Raw genomic sequence first — 25,850 nt, forward strand, 5'->3', positions numbered from 1 at the left:
GTGCTTGGGAAATCATGTCTCACAAATTTGATTTGAGTGTTTTGAAGAAGTAACAAAGAAGATTGATGAGGGCAGAGCAGTAGATGTGATCTATATGGATTTCAGTAAGGCGTTCAGCAAGGTTCCCCATGGGAGACTGATTAGCAAGGTTAGGTCTCATGGAATACAGGGAGAACTAGCCATTTGGATACAGAACTGGCTCAAAGGTAGAAGACAGAGGGTGGTGTTGGAGGGTTGTTTTTCAGACTGGAGGCCTGTGACCAGTGGAGTGCCACAAGGATCGGTGCTGGGCCCTCTACTTTTAGTCATTTACAGAAATGATTTGGATGTGAGCATAAGGGGTACAGTTAGTAAGTTTGCAGATGACACCAAAATTGGAGGTGTAGTGGACAGTGAAGAGAGTTACCTCAGATTACAACAGGATCTCGACCAGATGGGCCAATGGGCTGAGAAGTGGCAGATGGAGTTTAATTCAGATAAATGCGAGGTGCTGCATTTTGGGAAAGCAAATCTTAGCAGGGCTTATACACTTAATGGTAAGGTCCTAGGGAGTGTTACTGAACAAAGAGACCATGGAGTGCAGGTTCATAGCTCCTTGAAAGTGGAGTCGCAGGTAGATAGGATAGTGAAGAAGGCATTTGGTATACTTTCGTTTATTGGTCAGAGTATTGAGTACAGGAGTTGGGAGGTCATGTTGCGGCTGTACAGGACATTGGTTAGGCCACTGTTGGAATATTGCGTGCAATTCTGGTCTCCTTCCTATCAGAAGGATGTTGTGAAACTTGAAAGGGTTCAGAAAAGATTTACAAGGATGTTGCCAGAGTTGGAGGATTTGAGCTATCGGAAGAGGCTGAACAGGCTGAGGCTGTTTTCCCTGTAGCGTCAGAGGCTGAGGGGTGACCTTATAGAGGTTTACAAAATTATGAGAGGCATGGATAGGATAAATAGACAAAAGTTTTTTGCCTGAGGTGGGGGAGTCCAGAACTAGAGGTCATAGGTTTAGGGTGAGAGGGGAAAGATATAAATGAGACCTAAGGGGCAGCTTTTTCACACAGAAGGTGATACGTGTATGGAATGAGCTGCCAGAAGATGTGGTGGAGGCTGGTACAATTGCAACATTTAAGAATATGAATTGGAGGGATATGGGCCTAGTGCTGGCAGGTGGGACTCGATTGGGTTGGAATGTCTGGTCGGTATGGACAGGTTGGACCAAAAAGTCTGTTTCTGTGCTGTACATCCCTATGACTCACTTGGTTCAGTTTAAGGATCAGAAGAATCGGTGCCTGGTGTACTCTGAGCTGAGTAATCGTGTAATGGGAATTTTGCATTTTAAGAAAAGGGATTGCATCACCTAATGATAGAGCCAATCTCCCAGATGAGGAACCGATGAGAGCTTTGTTGCTGACTGGTGGTTGTATGTTGGGGCTTTGGTTCAAGCTGGCAAATGGTTTAAAAGATACAAACCTTTATGTTTTGCTTTCTCTTTTCCTCAGCCTCTAACCCAGCCACCTCACAGGTAGATTTTGAATTAGTAATAAAACGATAGTTCTGAAGCTGGAAAGGCACAGCAGGTCAGACAACATCCGAGGAGCAGATATTGTCCTCTGCTCTGTTTCGAGCCGAAACTCTTTGTCAGTCCTGACATGCTGTGCTTTCCCAGCTGCACACCTATCGACTCTGGCCTCCAGTACCTGCAGTTCCTTACTGTCTCCAAAACAACAGCTCCTTCAGCAACAGCATGATCCAAGTATAAGTGCATTGGGCCTAGATTAGAGTGGTGCTGGAAAAGCACAGCAGGCTTTTGCCCGAAACGTTGATTTTCCTGCTCCTCGGATGCTGCCTGACCTGCTGTGGTTTTCCATCACCACTTTAATCTAGACTCTGGTTTCCAGCATCTTCAGTCCTTGTTTTTACCTATAAGTGCCTTGGAAACATCCAGAGCTACCATTTATTAAACTAATATTTAATTCCTCCTAAACTCTGATTTATTAACATGTATATATAAATGCATGCATTTACGAGACATGACAAATCAGTAAGTATTAGATTTTTGTGCAATTTAATTTGATAATTATATATTTAAAATATCAATAAAGAGCCCACAACACCACTTCTGATGCATCAATTTATTCTATCTCTGTCAGCTCTCGGGACTTTTCCAATGTGACTCAATTCTCCTTTGACAGTTCATAATTGGAAGGAAGTAGTTTTCATTCACTATGTAGATTGAATGCAGTTTGCAATAAAGCTGGAAACATTCTTGATTTTCTTCTCACACATTCAAGGGGACGTGGGCATCATAGGCTGAGCCAGCATTTATTACCCTTGAGAAGGTGGTGGTGAGCTTGAACTGTGGCAGTGTTTGTGGGGAGGGAGATGATGATGCCTGGCTTGAAGAGGAATTTGCAGGTGTTGATAGAGTCACAGAGATGTACAGCATGGAAACAGACCCTTTGGTCCAACCTGTCCATGCTGACCAGATATCCCAACCCAATCTAGTCCCATCTGCCAGCACCCGGCCCATATCCCTCCAAACCCTTCCTATTCATATACCCATCCAAATGCCTTTTAAATGTTGCAATTGTACCAGTCTCCACCACTTCCTCTGGCAGCTCATTCCATACACGTACCACCCTCTGTGTGAAAAAGTTGCCCTTTAGGTCTTTTTTATATCTTTCCCCTCTTACTCTAAACCTGTACCCCAGGAAGTGGTCTCATACACCTGCTGCCCTTGTCAGTCTGGATGGGAAAGGTCACAGGTTTGGAAGGTGCTGTCCAAATGGTAATTTACTGCAGTGTCTCTTGGACAGCCTGCTAGCACTGTGTGTCTGTGGTGCAGGGAGTGAATATTGGAGGGCCATCTTAATCATGGATGATGTTGTGTTTCTTGAGTGTTGATTGAGCTTCAGCCATCCAGGTAAGTGGGGAGCATTCCTTCACACTCCTGACTTGTGCCTGACCATTCCCAGGTGGAATTTTCAAGCTTTTTAAATTAAGATGTTGTGAAACTAGAAAGGGTTCAGAAAAAGGATGTTGCCACGGTTGGGAGATTTGAGCTATAGGGAGAGACTGAACAGGCTGGGACTGTTTTCCGTGGAGGCGGAGAGGTGACCTTATAGAGGCTTATAAAATCATGAGGGGCATTGATAGGTTAAATAGTGAAGGTCTTTTTCCCAGGCTAGGGGAGTGCAGAACTAGAGAACATAGGTTTAAGGAGAGAGGGGAAAAATTTAAAAGGGACCTAAAGGGGCAACTTTCTCACAGAGGGTGGTACGTGTATGGAATGCGCTGCCAGAGGAAATAGTGGAGGCTGATACAATTGCAACATTTTAAAAACATCTGGCTATATGAATAGGAAAGGTTTAGAGGAATATGGGCCAAATGCTGGCAAGTGGGACTAGATTAATTTTGGATATCTGGTCAGAATGGGTGAGTTGGACTGAAGGGTCTGTTTCCTTGCTGTACATCTCTATGAATCTATGACACCTACTAACATTTGAGAGGCAGGTAGGGTATTTACCAAGCTTCATAAACACATGCGCACACACACACACTCTCATACACGTGCATGTGCGCACACACACAAACACATATATATACACACACTCATACACTCACTGTTACATGCATGTGCATACAAACACACTCACTTTCTCTCACACACACACTCACATGCACACTCATACACACAAACACACATACACACTCACACACACACACTCACACACCACAAACACGCACTCACACACACATTCACAGACACACATTCACAGTCACACACACACCACAAACACTCACACACTCACACACACATTCACAGACACACATTCACAGTCACTCACAGACACACACACAGCTATTCTGATGAGTGCAAACGTCCTGTTCAGTGTTTTCAGCTTGTGTTGATCTGATTTCTTTATTTGAGATTACGTGGCCCTTTTACTGAGCATCTATAATAAGATTTCAAAGATGGAACTCTCCTCTGTGTATTTTCCCACCTTCTGAATTTTCTTAAAATATCTCTAGTGAGAACTGTTCATTCCAACAGTTCTGCTGTTTGTCTGCATTCTGTAGACTCTCTGGTTTGTTCCGAGAGTGAGTACGCATCTGCTGACAGTGAGCCTGTCATCAATTTAAAGTGACTGGAAGGAAGAGCAGGAGTTGTCTGTCGGAGAGGTGAGGAACACCATCGTATTCCACCTCTCTCTCTCCCTTTTGCTTTCCTGAAGAGTGCGGTTCTGTCTTGGTGTCCTCCGATCCAATACCACATGCAATCATAGTCCTGTGTTAATGTAGAATCCCTATAGTATGGAAGCAGGCCATTTGGCCCATCGTGTCCACACCATCCCTCCATGACGCCCACATTTCCCATGGCTAATCCACCTCTCCTGTACATCCCTGGACACTATTGACAATTTAGCATGGCTAATCCACCAAACCTACACATCTTTGGACTGTGAGAGGAAACCTAATCAACTAGTGGAAGCCCATGGAGGGACAAGGAGAATGTGCAAAGTCCACACAGACAGTTGCCCACGGGTGGATATGAACTGAGGTCCCTAGCGCTGTGAGGCAGCAGTGCTAATCACTGAGCCACTGTTCCGCCCCAACTCTGATTATGTTGAGGCTTATTCTCTCGTGTTCTCCTCGCTGGTTTTTATCGTGACAATGTTTTATTGCAGTGTGGTTTTGTCCTGTTCCCATGTGTACATCTTGGCAGGGTCACAGGGCAGCCGGTGAAAGCCTCAGCAGAATAGAGTATGTTATGTCTCATAGTGTTGTGGCTCACAGTGAGTTTACTCACTCATCCATCCCCTCACACACAGTCTGACTCTGCATTTTCACAGCCAAAGAGCTTGAGCTGCATTTCTTACTTTCAGTTTGAACCCTTCTATACCTTCCCCAGGCAAGATGTGGACCCACACAGGTGTTGAACTTGCATTTCGGTCAAATGAGCATGCGCCGTTCCCCTGTTAAAGCAATTCCTCACCTAGTCAAGAGCACTAATAATACACAGGAAAAATAGCAACAGTGTCTTACTAAATTTTTGTTGTTTTCATTGATGACCATCAGTCATTTGTCTAACTTGCTGTACTAATTAAGGAGTGATATTACGGTTGACTGATGATACTCATACTAAAGAATACAGACTCCAGAGCTCTCCTTATTCCTTCTGTTATTTCACAGGATATGGGTGTTGCTGGCAAGGCTGGCATTTATTGTCCATCCCTTCGTGCCCTTGAGTTGAGTGGCTTGCTCTGGCCATTTTCAGATGGCAAAAGTGAGGACTGCAGATGCTGGAAACCAGAGTTTAGATTAGAGTGGTGCTGGAAAAGCACAGCAGGTCAGGCAGCATCCGAGGAGCAGGAAAATCGATGTTTCAGGCAAAAGCCCAAAACGTCGATTTTCCTGCTCCTCAGATGTTGCCTGACCTGCTGTGCATTTTCAGAGGGCAGTCAGGTGTCTGGATCTGGAGTCACAGGTAGGCCAGACCAGGTAAAGACAACAGATTTCCCTCCCGAAAGGACAGTAGTGAACCAGATAGGGTTCTACGACAATTAACGACAATTTCATTGTTACTCTTATACTTCTGTTTTAAGTGATAGGGTCCCACCCTACCTCCTGCAAAAATGCCATCCCATATTCCCAATTCCTCCGCCTCTGCCGTATCTGCTCCCAGGAGGACCAGTTCCACCATAGAACACACCAGATGGCCTCCTTCTTTAGAGACCGCAATTTCCCTTCCCACGTGGTTAAAGATGCCCTCCAATGCATCTCGTCCACATCCCGCACCTCCGCCCTCAGACCCCACCCCTCCAACCGCAACAAGGACAGAATGCCCCTGGTGCTCACCTTCCACCCGACCAACCTTCGCATAAACCAAATCATCCGCCGACATTTCCGCCACCTCCAAACAGACCCCACCACCAGGGATATATTTCCCTCCCCACCCCTTTCCGCCTTCCGCAAAGACCGTTCCCTCCGTGACTACCTGGTCTGGTCCACGCCCCCCTACGACCCACCCTCCCATCCTGGCACTTTCCCCTGCCACCGCAGGAACTGTAAAACCTGTGCCCACACCTCCCCCCTCACCTCCATCCAAGGCCCTAAAGGAGCCTTCCACATCCATCAAAGTTTTACCTGCACATCCACTAATATCATTTATTGTATCCGTTGCTCCCGATGCAGTCTCCTCTACATCGGGGAGACTGGGCGCCTCCTAGCAGAGCGCTTCAGGGAACATCTCCGGGACACCCGCACCAATCAACCACACCGCCCCGTGGCCCAACATTTCAACTCCCCCTCCCACTCTGCCGAGGACATGGAGATTCTGGGCCTCCTTCACCGCCGCTCCCTCACCACCAGACGCCTGGAGGAAGAACGCCTCATCTTCCGCCTCGGAACACTTCAATCCCAGGGCATCAATGTGGACTTCAACAGTTTCCTCATTTCCCCTTCCCCCACCTCACCCTAGTTTCTAACCTCCAGCTCAACACTGTCTCCTTGACTTGTCCGGACTTGTCCGACCTGCCTATCTCCTTTTCCACCTATCCACTCCACCCTCTCCTCCCTGACCGATCACCTTCATCTCCTCCCCCACTGACCTATTGTACTCTATGCTACTTTCTCCCCACCCCCACCCTCCTCTAGCTTATCTCTCCACGCTTCAGGCTCTCTGCCTTTATTCCTGATGAAGGGCTTTTGCCCGAAACGTCGATTTCGCTGCTCGTCGGATGCTGCCTGAACTGCTGTGCTCTTCCAGCACCACTAATCCAGAATCTGGTTTCCAGCATCTGCAGTCATTGTTTTTACTTCTATTTTAAAATCCATCCAAATTAATTGAATTCAAATTTCACTGTCTGCTGAAGGTGAGATTCGAACCCATGTCCCTGAGCATTAACCTCAGAACAGGATTACTCACTCTGATGAAGAGTCATCTAGACTTGAAACATCAGCTTGCTTCCTCTCCATGGATGCTGTCCGACCCACATTTGTTGTTTTCAGCAGGATTGTTGCTCCAGTGACAATATCACTGTGCCCTGTCTCCCGTTATGTTTGGGGGGGCTGGGCTATTTCATTGACCAATGATTTTGAAATCCACTAATTGATTATATTTCAGGTTTTCCACCATTATTTTTCTTTCTCTACAATTTCTCTATTGACTACTTGTTCTGTTTTGTTCAGGTCATATTTCTTTTTATCTTCAGAATCAGGAATTTAGAAATAAGACCAGAGCAAAAACAGCAAGAGCAGGAGTCGGCTTTTTGGCCCCTTGAGTTTGCTCTCACCATTTAATCAGATCATGGCTGATACAGCATTCCTTGCATCCACTTTCCCTGCAGCTTCCCTGCAACATTTGATTTCTCTCCTGATCAAGAATCTCAGCCTTAAATATACACAAGGACTCTGCCCCCACAGCTCTACGTGGCAAGGAGTTCTAAAGACAACTGTCAGAGAAGAAATTCCTCCTCATCTCAGTCTTAAATTGGCACCATTTTTTCTCAGACTGTTCATCAGATCACTTCCAAAATCAACACTATCATTTGTACTTGTTTCTCCTGATGCCTCTCCTCTTTCTCCTGATGTGCTTTGGTTTAATTCTCACAATTGCTGTGATGTTTTTGTTTTGTTTTTTATGCATTCCCAGGAAGAGGAATCTGATCTCCGGTTTATTGGCTATCCCGATAAAACTGAGGAGCTGGTTAGATCATTTCAGAGGCAATTCCCTGGAACATTAGTCTGGAAGGTCTGCATAACTTGTCCAATTACATCCGAGGAGCAGGAGAGTCGACGTTTCGGGCAAAAGCCCTTCATCAGGAATGAGGCCACATTCCTAATGAAGGACTTTTGCCCGAAACGTCGATTTTCCTGCTCCTCGGATGCTGCCTGACCTGCTGTGCTTTTACAGCATCACACTCTCGATTCTGATTTCCAGCATCTTGCAGTCCTCACTTTTGCCTAGTCCAATGCTATTACTACTGAAACCCCTTTTATTCCCCTAGCCTTTGAATCCAGAAATATGAAGTTAATTGAATTTAAATTTTCCAGCTGTCTTGTTGACATTTGAACTCTGAAGCATTAGTACAGGCCTCCTGAATGATGCTGTGCAGTGCCATAAGCACCAGGCCATAGTCTCCTCTTACATTTCTGCAGCCTCACATCCTATCATTTGGACACATGACAAAACCATTTGCCACTTGTCACCCCCCTCTGCTGTTCTTCTCTGCTGCCTGAGGGCTGCCTCTTTCAGCGTGCGTCTCTCTCCGAGTCACTCGCTTGTGGTATCATCAACAAATAAGAAAGGCTTTCTTTCTCTAATCATATTCCAATTGTGTTCTGTTCGCTTAATAATTTGACTGTACACTTCAAAGAATGTTGTTGTGTTTTAATAACAGACTTTACACTGTATTTATGTGATCTAACAGTCCTTTTCCAAACCGAACAGCTCATCATCTGACTTCCCATTAGTAGCAGCACAGCTCTCATCTCTATTTTTAAACATAAAAGCATGTTTCCGAAAGGATTAGGAATGCACAGGATCGGGAAAGTGCATTCCAGCTGATCTGACTGGCTCCACACTTCAGCGGCACAATGTCCAGTCGACAGTCGGTACTAGCCGCTGTTAGCTTGCTAACCAGATGCTTGTTTCCATCCGTCCTGTCATTACTGATGCATGTGGCTGCTGACCTCGGCTCTTGAGGCTGAGGGGTCAGTGCTGTCCACTCAGTCCGGCCTGGCAGAGGTTCTGTTCAGTGGAGCAGGGAAACAGCAGAGATAGCAATCACAAACCACACCCGTGGCACCAGACAATCTCTTGGTGTTCTTTGGTGGAATGTGAGCAAAGCCAGCCTTCGTTGACCATCCCTAGTTGCCCTTGGGAAGGTCAGCTGCCTTCTTCAACGGCTGCAGTCCACCTGCTGTGGGTGGACCCACAATGCTATTGGGGAGGGAATTCCAGGATTTTGTCCCAACCACGGAGAAGGAACAGAGATGTTTTTTTCAGTTCAGGATGGTGCGGGGCTCAGAGGGGAATTTGTAAGTGGTGTGGTGTTTCCGTGTACCTGCTACCCTTGTCCTTCTACACGGTAGTGGTCATGAATTTCGATGGTTCAACCTAGCCTTGGTGAATTCCTGCAGTGTACTGTGTCGATAGTGCACACTGCTGCTACTGAGACTTGGTCGTCAATGGAATGAAAATTGGAATTGGGGTACGTGGGTTCCAGTCAAGTGGCTGCTTTGTCCTGGACAGTGACAACATTGTTAATAACAGCTTCCATCACACAGCTGATGATTGAGAGTAGACTGATATTGTCAGTAATTGTCCAGAGGTTGGATTTGTCCTGTTTCTCTCGGATGGGCCCGGTCTTCCATCTTGTTGGGTAGGTGCAAGTGTTGTAACTGTACTGGAACAGCTTGGCTAGGGGAATGGCAGGTTCCGGTGCACAAGTCTTCAGTACTATTGCTGGAATGTTGTCAGGGCTCATAGGCTCCAATCATTTCTTGAGATCATATGGAGCGAGTCGGGTTGGCTGAAGACTTGGATCTGTGATGCCAGGGAGCATTGGAGGAGACCAAGACTTAGCACATCAGGCTGGAGATGCTTGGAAATGTGTTGCTGAGCTCCCACATCATTGAGGATGCTGATATTTGTGAAGCTTCCTTAGTTACTTAGTTGTAGATTGGCCGTTGCCATCTGTCACTATAACTGTTCAGACTGCAGGCTGTGATGCATTGGTCGTGGGATCACTGAGACCTGCGTCACTGCTGTGTAGCTGGGTTGGTCTCCCAGTGAATTGTTGCCCCCACAGGAAAGGATGGCTGACTCCTTTCTCAAGTTACCAAGGCGGAGACTTCCTCTTGAAGGATGATGCACAGAGCCTCCAGTTCGGCCTCCAGCAACGTTGCAGTTTGAACATGGGAAATAAAGTGAGCTTGCTTTTGTTTGTCTTCGAGGGGCAGCGCACCTTTGGGTAATGCAGTATTTGGGTAGTGGGAGTGTAGCAATATTCTGATGAGGCCTAGATGTAAAAATTGACCAGAACCTCCCTCTCCTCCAGCACTACCTGCTCACCTCCAATATGTGCCACATTTACATCAGTGGCTTTGGACTCTGTTTTAGTTAAGGATGAGCACATGTATTCCAAGCTAACGTGTCCCTGATATATAAAATTCTTACAGGGCTGGACAGACTGGATGAAGGGACGATGTTTTCCCCTGGCTTTTTTATTGGGGGGATGGGGCCATGGTGTACAGAACAAGGACTCACAGTCTCAGGGTGTGTAGTAGGCCACTTCAGACTGAGATGAGGAAGATCATCACTCAGTAAAGCTGTGGAATTCTCTACCACAGAAGCTGCGGAGGTCAAGTCTCTGAATAAAATGGAGAAAGAAGTGGAAAAGATTTTGAGAGGCTAAAGGTGTCGAGGGCTATGGGTAGAGAGTGGCAATATAGTTCTTAGGATCAGCCATGAACTTGAATGTCAGAGTTGGTTTAATGGGCCGAATGGCCTACTCAGTGCCGATTCTCGATGTGGCCGGATTAATTTAAATGTGAGTTGTTGTTGTAAATGCTCATTTAACTATGTTGATATAGTAAGCTGTTAGAGAGCAGCCTACAATCGTCCTGTAGGTTAATCACATCGCACTAAAGCTGCTCCTGCAGTTAGTCTCATTACCTGCAAGCGAGAGATTTGGGAACATCAGAAGGCCATCCCTATGCCCCTGATGGGAAGTGATTTGCATGACAGCAGGATTGCAGTAATGTTTGATTTGGGTTTCCTCCTACCCCACAGCGTAATAATCTACTGGCACCCGCGTTGGAAGCTCAGACAATGGGAACGAAGGGTGAAGGAATGAAAGGAGTTTTGCCACCAGCAGGAGTTTGTGCCTTGAAAGGTGTGGCTTAGAATGGCAGTGCTGGGGGCAAGGGGTATGCACAAAATGGAACCACCTAATAACCCTTGGTCTGCTTCAACTCGACGTGTTTGGGTACATCCAGGTGGATTTTGAAGATTTCAGGAATAGGTACAAGAGTGGGAAGTTCTGTTGTTCATCTGGGCAAATTCGCATTTCAAGGTATATTGTCAAAAAGTGACTATTTCTCATGTCTGCTCCCACAACAATAACACACTGTCCAAGTAATTCCTGACTGTGAAATGCTTTCACCTTTGTGGGATCCCAAGGAGGTGAGAAGTGCAGTTTGAATCAAAGTGTGCTTTCTGAATTTGAGTTTGCACCATCTGGTTCTAGTTGCTAGTTTGTTTAATTTAGTTTAATTTGAAACCTTACTGACGACGCGCTAAAGGACTAACATGCTTCAGTTTGGTATTGTCTTAACCACTAACTTTAAGCTTCCTCCTATTAGTGATACCTCATACGGTGTGTGCTAAAATTCTGAGAGTCGCTTGACTGGTTTGTGGGACAGCTCTGCTGAGTTGATGATTGTGAAGCTGGAAACAAAATCTGTACAGTCTTTTTGTGTTGTAACCATTCTGTGTATGCATCTGTTTTACAACTGATGACAAATAATCCAATCATTTTTAAAGCAAAATATAACACTGACTACGAGCCAGTATGTGTTCTTTCTCTTTCTCTCTCTCTCTCTCTCTCTCTCTGCTGGGCAGGAAATGATTTGTGGCAATTGGAGAATGTCAATGCAGGTTGCCAGCAATCTGTAGCTTTGCATTTCTGGTCCATTAATAAAATGTCTCAGAATTGCTGAGGTAACACTTTGGCTTTTAATGCCCAGATTTCCTTAGATATTCATGATGCAGTAGTGTAAGCGAGCAATGAATAATCGAGTTCACCCTCATCATAGCACAGTTAACCCTTGCATGCCTCAATCACCTCTATACATCGAGGGATTAAAGGTTGTTTTCTCAAGCATGTGAGGCTTTGCTGAAGTACGGCTCCACTCTAAAGTATTACCCAGAGATTGTGAAGAAATACAAATGGTTTTTATTTTGATTTGAAATGAAAACTTGGACAAGGTGACTGGATCAATACCACAAAAGCCATACTTCTGAACACATTCACTCCTTTAAAAATCTGATTTATAATTGACACCTTGTTATTTCACAGGTCTGAATTTCAGCTGTTTCCTGTTGAGTTTTATCTCTAATGTAAATGAATTTTGAATCTGATACCTAATTTGATCAATTGACAGGAAATAATTATTTTGAAAAAGAAAGATGCTGGAAAGAGTATTTGCCTTGTACAAGTAAAAATGCTGTTACATGCTGAAAGATAGATGGTCTTCTGTGCACTACCTGCTGCTAAACACTGGAATTTTGGTTATTTTGTGTATCACAGCCCTGTTAAATGCCAGAGTATAGATTACTTCGTTCATTGTACAGTACTGTAACAAAGTAGAATATAGATTACCTTGTGTGTATTACAGTATGGTTGCATACTGGATTACAAATTATTTTATGCAGTGATCACTCCCACCAAAGTTGCTTGGACAGATGTACCATATTAAGTAAAGAATCACACAACACCAGGTGTACCTTTTAACTTTCTCCTCCCCATTCCAACACTGGCACCTCCACAGCATGGTACCCACGTTAGGTAGACCAGTGAAGAGGAGGTCACGTTGGTCCTACCTTTTATCAGTTCTCTCACCATCTGCCGCAGGCCCAGTCTAGCAGATATGTCTGTCAGGCCAGCTCAGTCAATACTTGCGATACCAAGTCACCCTTCATTGCAGACAATGAAATCTCACTCCCAGAGCACTTTCAGTATCCTTTCCACCCTCAGTGCCTCATCTAATTAGAGCTCAACATGGAGGGGTCCTGAGGTGGGGTACATTACAGATTCCAGCATGTAAGAGCACTGTAATACACATTGGATAATCTACATTCCAGTGTGTGACAAGCACTGTAATACACATTGGATAATCTACATTCCAGTGTGTGACAGCATTGTAATACACATTGGATAATCTACATTCCAGCGTGTAACAGCACTGTAATACACATTGGATTAATTCACATTCCAGTGTATAACAACACTGTAATACACATTGGATAATCAACATTCCAGTGTGTAACAGCACTGTAATAGACATTGGATAATCCACATTCCAGTGTGTAACAGCACTATAATACACATTGGATAATCTACATTCCAGTGTGTGACAGCAGTGTAATACACATTGGATAATCAACATTCCAGCGTGTAACAGCACTGTAATACACATTGGATAATCGACATTCTCGTGTGTGACAGCACTGTAATACACATTGGATAATCTACATTCCAGTGTTGACTGCACTATAATATACATTGGATAATCCGCATTCTAGTGTGTAACAGCACTGTAATACATGTTGGATAATACACATTCCAGCATGTAACAGCACTGTAATACACATTGGATAATCTACATTCAAGTGTGTAACAACACTGTAACACACATTGGATAATCCACATTCCAGTGTGTAACAGCACTGTACTGCACATTGGATAATCCACATTCCAGTGTGTAACAACACTGTAATACATGTTGGATTATTCACATTCCAGTGTGTGACAGCACTGTAATACACATTGGATAATCTACATTCCAGTGTGTGACAGTACTGTAATATACATTGGATAATCTACATTCCAGTGCGTGACAACACTGTGATACCCATTGTATAATCTCCATTCCAGAGAGTAACAACACTAATACACATTGGATAATCCACATTCCAGTGTGTGATTGCACTGTAATACACATTGGATAATCTACATTCCACTGTGTAACAACACTGTAATACCCATTGGATAATCTCCATTCCTGTGTGTGACAGCACTATTATATACATTGGATAATTTACATTCCAGTTTGTAAAAGCACTGTAATACACATTGGATAATCCACATTCCAGTGTTGACCGCACTATAATATACATTGGATAATCCGCATTCCAGTGTGTAACAGCACTGTAATACATGTTGGATAATACACATTCCAGCATGTAACAGCACTATAATACACATTGGATAATCTACATTCCAGTGTGTAACAACACTGTAACACACATTGGATAATCCACATTCCAGTGTGTAACAGCACTGTAATACACATTGGATAATTCACATTCCAGTGTGTGACAGCACTGTAATACACAATGGATAATCCACATTCCAGCATGTAACAGCACTGTAATAGACATTGGATAATCCACATTCCAGCATGTAACAGCACTGTAATACACATTGGATAATCTACATTCCAGTGTGTAACAACACTGTAACACACATTGGATAATCCACATTCCAGTGTGTAACAGCACTGTAATACACATTGGATAATCCACATTCCAGTGCGTGACAACACTGTGATACCCATTGGATAATCTCCATTCCAGAGAGTAACAACACCGTAATACACATTGGATAATCCACATTCCAGTGTGTGATTGCACTGTAATACACATTGGATAATCTACATTCCAGTGTGTAACAACACTGTAATACCCATTGGATAATCTCCATTCCTTTGTGTGACAGCACTATTATATACATTGGATAATTTACATTCCAGTTTGTAACAGCACTGTAATACACATTGGATAATCCACATTCCAGTGTGTGATTGCACTGTAATACACATTGGATAATCTACATTCCACTGTGTAACAACACTGCAATACCCATTGGATAATCTCCATTCCTGTGTGTGACAGCACTATTATATACATTGGATAATTTACATTCCAGTTTGTAAAAGCACTGTAATACACATTGGATAATCTACATTCCAGTGTTGACCGCACTATAATATACATTGGATAATCCGCATTCCAGTGTGTAACAGCACTGTAATACATGTTGGATAATACACATTCCAGCATGTAACAGCACTGTAATACACATTGGATAATCTACATTCCAGTGTGTAACAATACTGTAACACACATTGGATAATCCACATTCCAGTGTGTAACAGCACTGTAATACACATTGGATAATCCACATTCCAGTGTGTGACAGCACTGTAATACACAATGGATAATCCACATTCCACTGTGTGACAGCACTGTAATACACATTGGATAATCCACATTCCAGTGTGTGACAGCACAGTAATACTCATTGGATAATCTACATTCCAGTGTGTGACAGCACTGTATTACACATTGGATTATCCACATTCCAGTGCGTGACAACACTGTGATACCCATTGGATAATCTCCATTCCAGAGAGTAACAACACTGTAATACACATTGGATAATCCACATTCCAGTGTGTGACAGCACAGTAATACTCATTGGATAATCCACATTCCAGTGTGTGACAGCACAGTAATACACATTGGATAATCCACATTCCAGTGTGTAACAGCACTGTAATACACATTGGATAATCCACATTCCAGTGCGTTACAACACTGTGATACCCATTGGATAATCTCCATTCCAGAGAGTAACAACACTGTAATACACATTGGATAATCCACATTCCAGTGTGTGATTGCACTGTAATACACATTGGATAATCTACATTCCACTGTGTAACAACACTGCAATACCCATTGGATAATCTCCATTCCTGTGTGTGACAGCACTATTATATACATTGGATAATTTACATTCCAGTTTGTAACAGCACTGTAATACACATTGGATAATCTACATTCCAGTGTTGACCGCACTATAATATACATTGGATAATCCGCATTCCAGTGTGTAACAGCACTGTAATACATGTTGGATAATACACATTCCAGCATGTAACAGCACTGTAATACACATTGGATAATCTACATTCCAGTGTGTAACAGCACTGTAATACACATTGGATAATCCACATTCCAGTGTGTAACAGCACAGTAATACACATTGGATTATCCACATTCCAGTGTGTAACAGCACTGTAATACACATTGGATAATCCACATTCCAGCGTGTAACAGCAGCATGTAACAGCACTGTAATAGACATTGGATAATCCACATTCCAGTGTGTAACAGCACTATAATACACATTGGATAATCTACATTCCAGTGTGTGACAGCAGTGTAATACACATTGGATAATCAACATTCCAGCGTGTAACAGCACTGTAATACACATTGGATAATCGACATTCTAGTGTGTGACAGCACTGTAATACACATTGGATAATCCAGATTCCAGTGTATAACAGCACTGTAATACACATTGGATAATCTACATTCCAGTGTGTTACAGCACTGTAATACACATTGGATAATCCAGATTCCAGTGTATAACAGCAGTGTAATACACATTGGATAATCCACATTCCAGTGTGTGACAGCACAGTAGTACACATTGGATAATCCACATTCCAGTGTGTAACAACACTGTAATACAAATTGGATAATCTACATTCCAGTGTGTAACAACGCTGTAATACGCATTGGATAATTCACATTCCAGTGTGTAACAACGCTGTAATACGCATTGGATAATTCACATTCCAGTGTGTAACAACGCTGTAATACGCATTGGATAATTCACATTCCAGTGTGTAACAACACTGTAATACACACTGGATAATCAACATTCCAGTGTGTAACAACGCTGTAATACGCATTGGATAATCCACATTCCAGTGTGTGACAGCACTGGAATACACAATGGATAATCTACATTCCAGTGTGTAACAACGCTGTAATACGCATTGGATAATTCACATTCCAGTGTGTAACAACACTGTAATACACACTGGATAATCAACATTCCAGTGTGTAACAACACTGTAACACACATTGGATAATCCACATTCCAGTGTGTGACAGCACTGTACTGCACATTGGATAATCCACATTCCAGTGTGTAACAACGCTGTAATACGCATTGGATAATTCACATTCCAGTGTGTAACAACACTGTAATACACACTGGATAATCAACATTCCAGTGTGTAACAACACTGTAACACACATTGGATAATCCACATTCCAGTGTGTGACAGCACTGTACTGCACATTGGATAATCCACATTCCAGTGTGTAACAACACTGTAATACACGTTGCATTATTCACATTCCAGTGTGTAACAACACTGTAATACACGTTGGATAATCCACATTCCAGTGTGTGACAGCACAGTAATACACATTGGATAATCCACATTCCAGTGTGTGACAGTACTGTAATACACATTGGATAATCCACATTCCAGTATGTAACAGCACTGTAATACACATTGGATAATCCACATTCCAGTGTGTGACAGCACAGTAATACACATTGGATAATCCACATTCCAGTGTGTGACAGTACTGTAATATACATTGGATAATCCACATTCCAGTGTGTAACAGCACTGTAATACACATTGGATAATCTACATTCCAGTGCGTGACAACACTGTGATACCCATTGGATAATCTCCATTCCAGAGAGTAACAACACTAATACACATTGGATAATCTACATTCCAGTGTGTAACAACACTGTAATACCCATTGGATAATCTCCATTCCTGTGTGTGACAGCACTATTATATACATTGGATAATTTACATTCCAGTTTGTAAAAGCACTGTAATACACATTGGATAATCTCCATTCCAGAGAGTAACAAAACTGTAATACACATTGGATAATCCACATTCCAGTGTATGATTGCACTGTAATACACATTGGATAATCTACATTCCAGTGTGTAACAGCACTATTATATACATTGGATAATTTACATTCCAGTTTGTAACAGCACTGTAATGCACATTGGATAATCTACTTTCCAGTGTTGACCGCACTATAATATACATTGGATAATCTGCATTCCAGTGTGTAACAGCACTGTAATACATGTTGGATAATACACATTCCAGCATGTAACAGCACTGTAATACACATTGGATAATCGACATTCCAGTGTGTAACAGCACTGTAATACACATTGGATAATCCACATTCCAGTGTGTGACAGCACAGTAATACACATTGGATAATCCACATTCCACTGTGTGACAGCACTGTAATACACATTGGATAATCTACATTCCAGTGTGTAACAACACTGTAACACACATTGGATAATCCACATTCCAGTGTGTAACAGCACTGTAATACACATTGGATAATCCACATTCCAGTGTGTGACAGCACTGTAATACACATTGGATAATCCACATTCCAGTGTGTAACAGCACTGTATTACCCATTGGATAATCTCCATTCCAGAGAGTAACAACACTGTAATACACATTGGATAATCCACATTCCAGTGTGTGATTGCACTGTAATACACATTGGATAATCTACATTCCAGTGTGTAACAGCACTATTATATACATTGGATAATTTACATTCCAGTTTGTAACAGCACTGTAATACACATTGGATAATCCACATTCCAGTGTGTAACAACACTGTAATACACGTTGGATTATTCACATTCCAGTGTGTGACAGCACTGTAATACACATTGGATAATCCACATTCCAGTGTGTAACAACACTGTAATACACGTTGGATAATCCACATTCCAGTGTGTGACAGCACAGTAATACACATTGGATAATCCACATTCCAGTGTGTGACAGTACTGTAATACACATTGGATAATCCACATTCCAGTGTGTAACAGCACTGTAATACACATTGGATAATCCACATTCCAGTGTGTGACAGCACAGTAATACACATTGGATAATCCACATTCCAGTGTGTGACAGTACTGTAATATACATTGGATAATCCACATTCCAGTGTGTAACAGCACTGTAATACACATTGGATAATCCACATTCCAGTGTGTGACAGCACTGTAATACTCATTGGATAATCTACATTCCAGTGCGTGACAACACTGTGATACCCATTGGATAATCTCCATTCCAGAGAGTAACAACACTAATACACGTTGGATAATCTATATTCCAGTGTGTAACAACACTGTAATACCCATTGGATAATCTCCATTCCTGTGTGTGACAGCACTATTATATACATTGGATAATTTACATTCCAGTTTGTAAAAGCACTGTAATACACATTGGATAATCTCCATTCCAGAGAGTAACAAAACTGTAATACACATTGGATAATCCACATTCCAGTGTGTGATTGCACTGTAATACACATTGGATAATCTACATTCCAGTGTGTAACAGCACTATTATATACATTGGATAATTTACATTCCAGTTTGTAACAGCACTGTAATACACATTGGATAATCTACATTCCAGTGTTGACCGCACTATAATATACATTGGATAATCTGCATTCCAGTGTGTAACAGCACTGTAATACATGTTGGATAATACACATTCCAGCATGTAACAGCACTGTAATACACATTGGATAATCGACATTCCAGTGTGTAACAGCACTGTAATACACATTGGATAATCCACATTCCAGTGTGTGACAGCACAGTAATACACATTGGATAATCCACATTCCACTGTGTGACAGCACTGTAATACACATTGGATAATCTACATTCCAGTGTGTAACAACACTGTAACACACATTGGATAATCCACATTCCAGTGTGTAACAGCACTGTAATACACATTGGATAATCCACATTCCAGTGTGTGACAGCACTGTAATACACATTGGATAATCCACATTCCAGTGTGTAACAGCACTGTAATACACATTGGATAATCTCCATTCCAGAGAGTAACAACACTGTAATACACATTGGATAATCCACATTCCAGTGTGTGATTGCACTGTAATACACATTGGATAATCTACATTCCAGTGTGTAACAGCACTATTATATACATTGGATAATTTACATTCCAGTTTGTAACAGCACTGTAATACACATTGGATAATCTACATTCCAGTGTTGACCGCACTATAATATACATTGGATAATCTGCATTCCAGTGTGTAACAGCACTGTAATACATGTTGGATAATCCACATTCCAGTGTGTGACAGCACAGTAATACACATTGGATAAACCACATTCCACTGTGTGACAGCACTGTAATACACATTGGATAATCTACATTCCAGTGTGTAACAGCACTGTAATACACATTTGATAATCTACATTCCAGTGTGTGACAGCACTGTAATACACATTGGATTATCCACATTCCAGTGTGTAACAACACTGTAACACACATTGGATAATCAACATTCCAATGTGTGACAGCACTGTAATAGACATTGGATAATCCACATTCCAGTGTGTGACAGCACTGTAATACCCATCGGATAATCTACATTCCAGTGTGTAACTGCACTGTAAAACACATTGGATAATCTCCATTCCAGTGAGTAACAACACCGTAATACACATTGGATAATCAACATTCCAGTGTTGACAGCACTATAATACACATTGGATAATCCGCAGTCCAGTGTGCAACAGCACTGTAATACACATTGGATAATCTACATTCCACTGTTGACAGCACTGTAATACACATTGGATAATCTACATTCCAGTGTTGACAGCACTATAATACACATTGGATAATCTGCAGTCCAGTGTGCAACAGCACTGTAATACACATTGGATAATCTCCATTCCAGTGTGTAACAGCTCTGACACACACTTTGGTTAATCTACATTGCACGCTGCTGTCTATAAGAGTGTCCTGATATTCCTGTCACCTGAGTGATAAAAACATTGAATTCCAAGATTTCAGACGCATTGCTGTAGATTGATGTTAAAAATGCAAAATGACTTTCGAAGTTAACTTTCAAGGAGTTAAAACATTGTCAGTGTTTTATGGAAGTGATCTTTTTTCTTACATTTAAAGGACCTTTCGTCTCTATATTTTCCTTGTCTCCCCCGTAACCCCCTGCACCCTTTAATGCCGTTTTCGGATTTGGTTTTCGAAGCACATTCTCACTGCTGTGTTCCAGATTACTTTTCTCTGTCAGAATGTTTCTTAATACAAGTATGTGCAGAATCAAGCTTTCATCTTAACATTGTAAAGCTCAAATAAACGCAGACACGAGTTCATATTGAATGGTGGATAATGTGCACTGGGTTACAGTATCTCTGATACGGTTGTGACTGATCTCAGTCCTGCATCACAGTCCAGTGTCAGTAAGTATATTCAAAGGAAATAGAAGGTGCAAGAAAACTTGCTGGTCTTCCAGATTAAGGATTTGTCCCTGACCAAGTGATGCAGACTGGCATATTCCAGAGTCCAGGACTACTTGCTGAGGGACGTACTAAAGCTCCGGGCAGCTCCCCCCAAGGCACAGTCGGGAAAGACCACTGTCTGAGGAGTTAATGCCAGAATATAATGGGGGTCTGTTCAGTTATCGGACCTTTAAGTAAATATAGAAGGTTGGAGTTATAAAGAAAGGCTGGGTAGATTAGGACTTTTTTCACTGGAGCATAGGAGGTTGAGAGGCGACCTGATAGAGTTTATAATTTCATGGGAGGTAAAGATATCCTAGGGATACTTTTCCCGAGGATGGGAGATTTCAAGACCGGGGAGCATATTTTTAAGATGAGAGAGAGAGATTTTAAAAAAGACATGGGGACAATTTTTTTACACAGAGGGTGGTTTGCATGCAAAATGAACTTCCTGTTGAAGTGGTAGGTATGGGTACAATTACAAAGTTTAAAAGGTATTTGGATAAGCACATGAATAGGAAAGGTATGGAAGGATATGGGCCAGGAGCAGGGACTAGATTAGCAGGGACTAGCAGGAGCAGGTGGGACTAGATTAGTTTGGGATTATGTTCAACATGGACTGGTTGGACAGAAGGGTCTGTTTCCCTGCTATTTAATTCTGAGCCTATAAAGAAAAGCTTTGGGTTTGTTGGAACTATTGAGAAAGTCAAACTCTATAATATTTGTTTATTTCTCTATATGGCACCTCATCACCTCAGGGGATCTCCCATCCACCGCCTCCAACCTCATAGTCCCACAACCCCGCACCGCCCATTTCTACCTCCTGCCCAAAATTCACAAACCTGACTGCCCCGGCCGACCCATTGTCTCAGCCTGCTCCTGCCCCACCGAATTCATCTCTGCATACCTCGACACGGTCCTGTCCCCCTTAGTCCAAGAACTCCACCTCCGTTCGGGACACCACCCACGCCCTCCACCTCCTCCATGATTTTCGCTTCCCCGATACCCAACACCTTATCTTCACCATGGACATCCAGTCCCTGTACACCTCCATCCCCCATCATGAAGGACTTAAAGCCCTCCGCTTCTTCCTTTCCCGCCGTACCGACCAGTACCCTTCCACTGACACCCTCCTTCGACTGACTGAACTGGTCGTCACCCTGAACAACTTCTCTTTCCAATCCTCCCACTTCCTCCAAACCAAAGGTGTAGCCATGGGCACCCGCATGGGCCCCAGCAATGCCTGCCTCTTCGTAGGATATGTGGAACAGTCCATCTTCACAGCTACACTGGCCCCACCCCCCACCTTTTCCTCCACTACATCGATGACTGTATCGGTGCCGCCTCGTGCTCCCACAAGGAGGTTGAACAGTTCATCCACTTTACCAACACCTTCCACCCCGACCTCAAATTCACCTGGACCGTCTCAGACTCCTCCCTCCCCTTCCTAGACCTTTCCATTTCTATCTCGGGTGACCGAATCGACACAGACATTTACTATAAACGACCGACTCCCACAGCTACCTAGACTACACCTCCTCCCACCCTGCCCCCTGTAAAAACGCCATCCCATATTCCCAATTCCTTGGCCTCTGCCGCATCTGCTCCCAGGAGGACCAGTTCCAAAACCATACAACCCAGATGGCCTCCTTCTTCAAGGACCGCAATTTCCCGCCAGACGTAGTCGACGATGCCCTCCACCGCATCTCTTCCACTTCCCGCTCCTCCGCCCTTGAGTTCCGCACCTCCAACCGCCACCAGGACAGAACCCCACTGGTCCTCACCTACCACCCCACCAACCTCCATATACAGCGTATCATCCCCCGTCATTTCCGCCACCTCCAAACAGACCCCACCACCAGGGATATATTTCCCTCCCCTCCCCTATCAGCATTCCGAAAAGACCACTCCCTGCGTGACTCCCTCGTCAGGTCCACACCCCCCACCAACCCAACCTCCACTCCCGGCACCTTTCCCTGCAACTGCAAGAAATGCAAAACTTGCGCCCACACCTCCCCCCTTACTTCCCTCCAAGGCCCCAAGGGATCCTTCCATAACTGCCACAAATTCACCTGCACCTCCACACACATCATTTATTACATCCGCTGCACCCGATGTGGCCTCCTCTATATTGGGGAGACAGGCCGCCTACTTACGGAACGTTTCAGAGAACACCTCTGGGACACCTGCTGGACAAACTTTCCTCATTCCTGAAGAAGGGCTAATGCCCGAAACGTCGATTCTCCTGTTCCCTAGATGCTGCCCGACCTGCTGCGCTTCTCCAGCAACACATTTCCATCTCTGATCTCCAGCATCTGCAGACCTCATTTTCTCTTCTGGGACACCCGGACCAACCAACCCAACCACCCCGTGGCTCAACACTTCAACTCCCCCTCCCACTCCACCAAGGACATGCAGGTCCTTGGACTCCTCCATCGCCAGACCATGGCAACACGACGGTTGGAGGAAGAGCGCCTCATCTTCTGCCTGGGAACCCTCCAACCATAAGGGATGAACTCCGATTTCTCCAGTTTCCTCATTTCCCCTCAACCCACCTTGTCTCAGTCAAATCCCTCGAACTCAGCACCGCCTTCCTAACCTGCAATCTTCTTCCTGACCTCTCCGCCCCCACCCCACTCCGGCCTATCACCCTCACCTTGACCTCCCTCCACCTATCGCATTTCCAACGCCCCTCCCCCAAGTCCCTCCTCCCTACCTTTTATCTTAGCCTGCTGGACACACTTTCCTCATTCCTGAAGAAGGGCTTATGCCCGAATCATCGATTCTCCTGTTCGTTGGATGCTGCCTGACCTGCTGCGCTTTTCCAGCAACACATTTTCAGCTTATTTCTCCATATGCAAAGACTAGAACCGAACTACTTTAGTGACTGTGTATGTATATAAAGATTTTTTATGAATGAAGTATACTTTTGAAATAAAAGAAATGCAATTCACCCTCGTCATGTTTTCTTTTCAGTCTACCTGTATTGAATAATACTATTCCAACTAACGCTAACAAGTGCAAATGACCAGAAGTCATCACAATCTCAGATTTGTACTCTTTTAGATTGGAAACCAAATGTTTAATTCCACAAATCCATTGGCAATTTATCAAATTTCAATGCCACTGACTGTAGTATGTATGTAGCAAAAGTCAAAACTGTCAACACTTGGATGGATTGTAACCGTCTTCATTTGGGGTTTTTTTATAGGTGTTTGGATAATGGGCTGCGTGCAATGCAAGGACAAAGAGACAACAAAAGCAGCCGTGGATGACAGGGCTGGTCCCATCCCTCAGAATCCAGGCTATCGTTATGGGCCTGACCCTTCTCCTCAGCATTATCCCAACTTTGGCGTCACGGGGATTCCGAATTACAACAGCTTCCACGGGACAAGTGGACAAACATTGACCGTCTTTGGTGGAGTACATTCTTCCTCACACACAGGAACATTGCGTACCCGAGGTGGAGGGAGCTTAACTGGTAGGGAGAACACCTGATGTCTCATCCGTTACCATTGTGTCCTGAGGGTCCCGTGCGTTAAAGACCCCTTGTACCAAAACAAAACTTTTTTCCCCTCTCTGGAGAAAGGTGTGAACTGGTGAACAGCAAGATTTGATTACTGTGCTGCAGCCAGTGGCTTGTTAATAATTTACTGTTAATGCTGTGAAAGTATTCTAATAGAACACCCATGAAATTCTTTCCTACATTTGAAGGCACTATATAAATGCAGCTTCTCATGTTACTAGAACAATAAGTTTGTAAGACTTATCCATCTAGTTAAACTAGGATAAAGTGCAATTATAAAGCGATATATTCACTTGAGGCAGGTTGTCCTATTGGGAAGGAGATGCAAGGTAGTTGCACCAGTAAACAATGACAGCTGCAGTGACGGTGAATAGACTGTTCATCCCCAAATTACAGCAAAATGTTATGAATGTCAGGTTTTATAACCAGTTACATTTCAAATTGTCGATTTAGTTTCAAGATGGAGTGGAATTGGAAGTTTAGAGGACAGTTAATGGACATTTCTTACTGGATACATGTTGCCATGGGGATGAGCTTTGAGAAGGCAAGTCTTGATAGCAATCTGTTGTAGTATGGGCTTACAGGATTTTACAAAGTTTTACTGAACTTGATAGAAAAGAATCAGTCAGCAAGAATCGAAGAAAAGAGAGCGGCAGCCAGTCTTTACTGTTCACCATGCAGAATGAAGGGTGGGGGGGGGGGGCGGGAGGAGAGTTTGTGCTGAGATTGAAGAGACTCCGTTCATGAGGATTTAATGAAGATGGGACATTTGCCTAACTTTGGTTAGAAGGAAGCATCTCCAGGCTGACCATCATCGTAAAGGTGTATTCAGGGATCAGAAGTTAACCAGCTGGAAAAGCAAGCAAGTCATTGGGAGTGATTTGAACATGCAATGACATGTCCACTGAAGGGAGAAGGTGAAATATAATCATGTAGAAGTTTCACCTTTTAAGTGGTAGACAGTGGATTGTCCGGACAGTTTAAATTATAAGTAATTGCCTAGAATATGGTTAAGGCAGTGTCACTTTTACTTTGCTTATTCCACTAAAAGTCTTGAAACTTGAAATCTTACTGTGTGATCCATTCAGTCACTGGAAATTCAAACATCTTTCCAAATACTATTGATTGTATCACAGTGAAGGATATAGACAGTGAGAACACAGGTCCCCTGGAGCTGATGGGATGCATCCGGGGATATTAAAGGAAGTTGTTACAAAGCTGGTGGATTCTGTGGTGGTAATCTTCCAGGAATTCTTCAATTCTGGAAAAGTCCCATTGGATTGGTA

The 25,850-nt window shown here is 43.4% G+C and overlaps 1 protein-coding gene across 6 annotated transcripts in view; it reads left to right on the forward strand.

Annotated features, from left to right (window-relative positions):
- The window catches only part of LOC122548458 (tyrosine-protein kinase Fyn), a 336,794-nt gene that overhangs the window by 178,525 nt on the left and 132,419 nt on the right, over window positions 1–25,850 (forward strand). For all 6 annotated transcript variants that reach the window (XM_043687161.2, XM_087983880.1, XM_043687155.2 and 3 more), the window contains one exon: window positions 24,250–24,519. In XM_043687161.2, the coding sequence (XP_043543096.1) occupies window positions 24,261–24,519 (259 nt within the window). In that variant the 5' untranslated portion in view covers window positions 24,250–24,260. The remainder of the gene's footprint in view (window positions 1–24,249; window positions 24,520–25,850) is intronic.

Source organism: Chiloscyllium plagiosum, unplaced genomic scaffold, assembly GCF_037043375.1.
Source record: "Chiloscyllium plagiosum isolate Xiang-an unplaced genomic scaffold, Cpla_swu_hap1 HiC_scaffold_3, whole genome shotgun sequence".
Taxonomy (NCBI): Eukaryota; Metazoa; Chordata; class Chondrichthyes; order Orectolobiformes; family Hemiscylliidae; genus Chiloscyllium; species Chiloscyllium plagiosum.